Source organism: Numenius arquata, chromosome 23, assembly GCF_964106895.1.
Source record: "Numenius arquata chromosome 23, bNumArq3.hap1.1, whole genome shotgun sequence".
In the NCBI taxonomy this organism is placed as follows: domain Eukaryota; kingdom Metazoa; phylum Chordata; class Aves; order Charadriiformes; family Scolopacidae; genus Numenius; species Numenius arquata.
Window position 1 is genome coordinate 5,687,752 of NC_133598.1, and position 6,447 is coordinate 5,694,198.

The window sequence follows — 6,447 nt, forward strand, 5'->3', positions numbered from 1 at the left end:
AAAAGAGCCCTCCTGGTTCTTCTTAGAGGCTGAATAACCAGTAAATATCTTGACAAGTAACAAATGACTGTGGGCGTCAGATTGTTGGGTGCTCTTGTCTCCCTTCTGCTAACAAGTAAATAAATGTTGCCTACCTATGTTTCCATTCTCTCAGCAGTGGAGTGGCCGGGCTGAAGCCAGTGTCTTTCCACCTACTCATCAGCTGGACTCTGCCAGGGGAAAGCTCCAGAGTGGCAACAGACTCGGGGAAACAAAATCAAACTAGGTTTGCGTGGAAAAGAAGAACTTAAAGTTCCAGCATTGGTTAAAGCCCTTAAAACATCTCCTGTTTTCAGTAGTAGCTAGGTAGGTGCGTGGGTGAGAAGATACATAGACAGACACATGGTTCATTTTTATTTCCGTTCCTCCAACTGCTAAGCTGGGCATGGTATTTCTCCAACAAAAGACATTCTGTCTTCCTAACTTTATTTCATCGCCTCATTAGAATATTGATTTAATTACATTGCTTTTACCCACACTGGCCCTAGACACAAAGCCGGTGTGGCAAAATTCAAACACATGGAGCGTATTTTTCTTTGGAGTTTTTATTCGACTCCTCAGCCCAGAAAACGCCAAACACATTCAAGCACTTTCTGGGGCAAAGTTTCAAAATGAAGAAAAGAGCATCCTTTTGTGCTTGAGGGCAAGAGTAGTCAGACCTCCCTACCTCTTCTCACTCCGTCTTTCTTTTTCTCACACGGAGCTAGGAGAGGGGAAAACCTTTTTCAGTTGGGGCAAGGAGAAGTTCTGCTGAAATTGGCTAATCGCATAACTTGGGGGCCTTTTTAGCACTTAAAACAGTCATGGATAATTCCAATTCTTCCTCCAACCCTTCTTCCCCTCCACCTCCCCGCACCCCACCTCCCTCTTCTCTTTTAAAGTCTTTGAGGAAAGATTTGACGTATTCGTGTTGTTATCAGATTGATGGGCAGGGTTTGATTGAAACCCCTTTGTCATGCAAATGTCAGGGCCTTGATGGATGAGCTCAGAGATGTGACAAACTTCAGGAGCCCCTCGCTCATTGGGCTGGGGGCGGACCACGTGGCCGCCTCCCCCTGCCCCCACCCCGGCCCCGCCGAAGGCTGCGGGGTTCGAGGGCCAGCGATGCATGGAAGGAAGTTTTACAGCTTTGACATACTATCTAAAGGTTGTAGGGCAGGCGGAATCCCCCCCAAAACAGGCTGACCCTCCTCCATCAGTGGCAGATGGACAATACTAGGATGAACTCCTTCTTAGAGTATGCAATTTGTAACCGTGGGACGGGCGCCTACCACCATTTAGAGCAAAGCTCCCCTTCCTTCCCCTCCTGCTCAGGTAGCCCCGCCAGTGACACTTTTAACGGAGACGGGCGCTTTGGCGTGGGAGGGAGCGCGGCCGCCCATCTCCCCCCGCAGAGCCCCGGCTACCACCCTCCCTCCTCCGGGCGCCCCATCCCCTTCGCGGGCGCTGCCTCGGGGGCCGGGTACCCAACCCAAACCTGCGGCCCCAGCTACGGCCACCACCAGCTCTACCTCGGCCAACAGGACGCGGATGGCGTGTACTTCCAAGCGGCCGGCTACTCCGCCAACGCCGGATCCAACCTCAGCTCCTTGGCAGAGAGCTACTGCGGGGCCGCTGGGCAGTACCAGCAGCACCACCTTTACGGGCAGGAGCAGCCCAGTTACTTGCCCGGCGTTTACAGCAACCTCTCGCCTTCTTTAAACGAGGACAAAGACCCCGCGTGCCCCTCCGAGCCGTGCCCCAACGCCAGCGCCACCCAGACCTTCGACTGGATGAAAGTGAAGAGGAACCCCCCCAAGACAGGTGAGTTTGGGGAACGCAGGGCTGGGCGAGGATGGTCCCCAGTCAGGGGAGGCGAGAGGCGGGGGGCAGCTCCCCAGCCCTGCAAGGAAAGGTTGCCTTCCCCGGGGTTTGTACCCAAGGTGACTGGGCTCATCTTCCAGGCGAACATGGATTTGTTTTGCTTTGGGTTTTTGGTTTGTTTTTTTTTTCTGTTTTGTTTTGGTTTTTGTTTTTTTTTTTTTTTTTTAAACACCAGCTCAGGCTGCGGAAAAGCCATCTAGAGATTTTCCAGACACGTCTGATGGAGGGTCCCTGAGCTCAGTTTCCCTCAGGCCCAGCTCGGAATAGGAAATGCTCCGGGCTTCCTGCTTCTTCCACAGTCGACTTCCATCTCCCCTATTGTTCAACTTCCTTCTCCACAATCTTCCTTAAATCACAACCTTCCCTCCTCCCCCCATCATCACCTTCGCCCTCCCCTTCCACTCCTACCCACGCACGTTCAAGTTTCATGGCAGTTTGCAGGGAACGGAGGGGAATGGTTGGAAGGGAAGGGGGGGGACACACAGCTCTACAGAGCCCGGGGAGATCTATATTCCTGGGCTGGGAAGCCAGGGATAGCTGAGGATCAGGGAGGGAGCACGAAGCTCCGGGCGGTGGAGGGACCAAACGCCCAAGAGAGGAGGGGAGAGGGGGAAAGCTCCCCCCTTCCCCGCCCCGGCGAGGGAATTTTTCTGGTTGCTCCTGCCCTTTTGGTGTTTGCTCCTTAACAGGTAAAGTGTCGGAGTACGGGCTGCTGGGCCAGCCCAACACCATCCGCACCAACTTCACCACCAAGCAGCTGACGGAGCTGGAGAAGGAGTTTCACTTTAACAAGTACCTCACCCGGGCCCGGAGGGTGGAGATCGCCGCGACTCTGGAGCTCAACGAAACCCAGGTCAAGATCTGGTTCCAGAACAGGCGGATGAAGCAGAAGAAAAGGGAAAAGGAAGGTCTCGCCCCGGCTGTTGCCTCCAGATCTACCAAGGAAGCGAGTGAAGCCTCGGATCAGTCCAACTGCACCTCACCTGAGGCCTCCCCCAGCTCGGTGTCTTCCTGAAACGCGTCCCCGAGGGGGCACAGGGACCAGCCCGGGGCTGCCCTCGGGGGGCGGCTGCTCCCTGCAGACCCCAGCAGACACACCCGCACGAACACGCACCTCCCACGCACAGCCCCGAACGCACACACGCGTGGGAGCAAGGCCGCGCTTCCCTCCGAGCAGTCCCCTCGGCTGCGGCCGCCTCCACCCGTGCGATACCAGTTCTCCCACTTGCATTTCTCTCTCTTAATTTATAGACCCTCTGTAAAACACTGGACTCCGAAGGAGCAGCCGTGTCCTCGCATATCCTCAGCAATAGGCGTTTGTCTCAGGGACGTTTCTCCCTCTCCCTTCCCCCTCCCCTATAGGAACTGCACTTTCGACTACAGAAACTTGAAAACGAATTTAGTTTTCTCCCGTTTTAAAAATGTGCACAACGACTTTTGCCTGCAAGAATCCTACGTTTGATGTATTTTTCCTCCCCGCGAGATTGTAAAAAAAAAAAAAAAAAAAGTTTTGGGTTTTTTTTTTTTGTTGTTTGTTTGTTTGTTTCCCTTTTATTTACTGTATGTATATCTTGGAATGAGATCTGAGGCGGCCAAGATGCCGGAGGCCTCTGCAAAGACCCAAACACCGAACAAAAAATGCGACTCTTCCGCTACCATTTTGCACTATTTCTGCTTTACAGGGTTTTCCACACTCTCTGCGACTGTGACTGTTCCTGATCCTGGGGGGAGGGAGGCTTGTGGCATCAGAGAAAACGAGACGAGGCGAAGGCTGACCTCGGGGTACTTTGAGCAACGGTCACTGTCGCAGGAGGTGTGAAGGTGGACGGGAACAAGGCTGCGGGGGGGCCGCGGGGCTTGGCTCCCCCAGGCACTGATGCACTGGCTGCTATTTATTGTACGTCTCGATAGCCCGAAATCTTGGAGCGAAGTAGCACGGTTCCTTGTACCCCCACCCTCTTAGGCTTATCGGAGTCCGATAAAAACGTTATTTAACCACGGCTAAATTGTTTCCCTTCCCCACGAGAAACTTTAGGGTAGGACGGACTGAAAACCACGGCGACTTTTGTTAAAGATTGTTTTCAAGGGAAAAACGTCATCGAGAAAAACTAGCGGTTTCTTAATCGGAATCTCCTATTTCCCTTCCACTCCCTTCCCCGTGCTCTGTATCTCGAAATGAAACTACCTCAGTCTAATAAAGTTTACTTTTTCCACATGTAAGTCCTCTCGAATCTAAGCGAAATGGAAATCTCTCCCGTCCGGGGAAATGCGCGACACGGGGCGGGGGGACCCCGGGCTCGGAGGGAGGAGGAGGAGGAAGGAAAAGGTCTCCGGCTGCTGCCAAAGCTCCCAAACAACACGCCCGATCCCGCTTCCTGCGGGTACCCTACGGCACCCACCCCTCACCCCCCCTCCTCGGCATCGGCAGGATCGGGCCGGGCGCTCGCCTCCGCTTCGGGGGCGTTTAGAGCAAGTCGCCCAGCCGGGGCCGGAGAGAAAAGCGGCCCTCCCCACCTGCAGTTATTTTACAGTGCAACGAGGCCTAATGAGAACAAAAAATCATCATCATTCTCGGTGCAGGCATCCCGGCACGGAAGCAGATCTCCGTTAGTGAAGCGGCGATATGAACTGGAGCGGACTCGGGATCCAGGGTGGGGGCAAAGCGAGTTTCTCATTGATACGGAACAGCTCTGTGAGGCGGATACAACTCAAAACCAAACGCGTCACTTTTAGTGTCCTCCCTTCAGCTTCCCAAGGAGACCCCTAAAAGGGTGTTTTCCACGGTAAAAGTAACACACATGACCAGGTCGCGGGGGGATGGAGCCCGCGGCCCGGTGCGGGTACCGGAGCGCCGGGCGGGGGGGCAGAGCCGTGCTGGGGCCGGGCGGGGAGGGAGGAGGCAGCCAGCCCGGGTATGGCTCTGACCTTTTTACCTCGAAACGCCTCTGGGATTTCTAAACAAGTAAACAGAGGGGCTGCCAGGAGAAACTATTGTTCTGGCTTCGTCAAATTTACAAACCTTTTCGGTGGGGGCGTGAGCGGGGCGAGGAATGAGCAAAGTACCTGCTGGAACGGGGCACCCTGCCCCGCAGCGCCGCTCGGCCCCCGGCCCGCCTCTTCTGGAGGTCCCTGGGCGACAGGGCATCGCTCTTCCCCGGCGATACCATCTTCCCCCATCTAATACACCTCTCTTGCTCGAAAGAAAAGATTTTTGAGTGTCCAATTAGCTGAGAGATAAGGAAAAAACAAAAAAAAAAAAAAAAAAAAAAAAAAAAAAGGAGGGGCGAAAAGGTGAAAAGAGGATTTTGTTACACTAGCAAACACCAAGAGAGTAAAAAAAAAAGCACAGGGAGCCAGACTGGCTTTATAACCTGTTGGGTGTGAGGTAGCTTGGTTTAACCTATTCATTGAACCAGCGCCATTGAAGGCTTTGTTGAAACCGTGCGATTTAAACTCTCTCATCGAAACACGGCGTTGTGTTTCAGAAAGCCCGTAGGTTTCCACTGAGACGGTGTTCGCCCCCGGTTGTGTCTCCGGTGCCTGCTCTGCTCCCCGGCCGCCCGGGCAGGGGCCGGACCCCGCTGGGTGCCGGGTGAGGCGGGCAGCGCCGGGCCGGGCGGCCCCGCAAGAACCGGGGGAGAGCGGAAAGGCCGGGACAAAAAGGAGGGTACTGGTGTGTCAGTGTGTCGGGCACAACAAAGGCTGCCAGCTCCCATTTGAAACTCAAAGGGAGTCTCCGGAAGAGTCAGCAGAGACGGTGCCGATGCGCCCTTACATATGTAACCCCCTCCCGGCTCCCCCCCTCACCCCTTCCCTTTGCCCCCCTCGCTGCCAAGCCGGGTTTCTCTAACAACGATCACCGCACACAGCTAATCTCTTTTTCCCCTTCAAGTTTCTCACGCTCCCTTTTGTCTCAAGAACCCGAAACCCACTGCTGTGAAGCAGGAGCCGGCTGGAAAGGCCACGCCAGGACACCCGCGGCTGGGGGTCCCTCGGCCGGTAGCAGATGCTCCTGTGAGGCGGTGAGGGACCCCCATGTCCGCCCCGCACCCAGAGAAGCAGATAAAGAGCGGGCACGGGTACTTCAGTACCCACACGGGTACCTATGGATCCATGAGGGGCATAAACGCGTGCCCCTTCCCACGGCACATCGGCGCAGACTGCACAGTAAGAGGCTCACACGAGGCTCTGCAGACCCGCATGCAGAAACCCCTATCGTGACTCAGCCCTATCACCATCCTCGGGCTTTATCACAAATACGAGGTCTACACACACTTCTTTGTTTCATAGAAATGATATACCCCAATGTGACTATTTATAATCCCGTATATTCCCATATCTCTGCGTGTGTCTGTCCGTGGGTCCCTGGTATTGCATTTTTCATGAGCAGGAAAATTAGCCAAGTGCCCCCGTACACTCACACACAAAGTCATGTCTTAATGGAGATTTATTCTTTTAATATCCCAAAGGAAGGGGAAATTCCCAGTTAAAGAAACGTAACCGTGTAAATTATTAATGGCAGTCACCGTGTTGGAGCTCTTGTCC

The 6,447-nt window shown here is 54.3% G+C and overlaps 1 protein-coding gene across 1 annotated transcript; it reads left to right on the forward strand.

Annotated features, from left to right (window-relative positions):
- Positions 1-1,244: 1,244 nt before the first annotated feature.
- Positions 1,245-2,917, forward strand: HOXB1 (homeobox B1). The gene is made up of 2 exons (XM_074162929.1): positions 1,245-1,842; positions 2,592-2,917. Exons 1-2 carry the CDS (start codon positions 1,245-1,247, stop codon positions 2,915-2,917), a joined length of 924 nt encoding a protein of 307 aa, XP_074019030.1.
- Positions 2,918-6,447: the final 3,530 nt, after the last annotated feature.

Excerpts from the sequence above, each read along its gene's own strand:
- HOXB1 (XM_074162929.1), top strand. The coding sequence starts at position 1,245 with ATGGACAATACTAGGATGAACTCCTTCTTAGAGTATGCAATTTGTAAC. Across the intron at positions 1,843-2,591 it reads GAGGAACCCCCCCAAGACAG|GTAAAGTGTCGGAGTACGGG; the intron begins GTGAGTTTGGGG and ends GCTCCTTAACAG.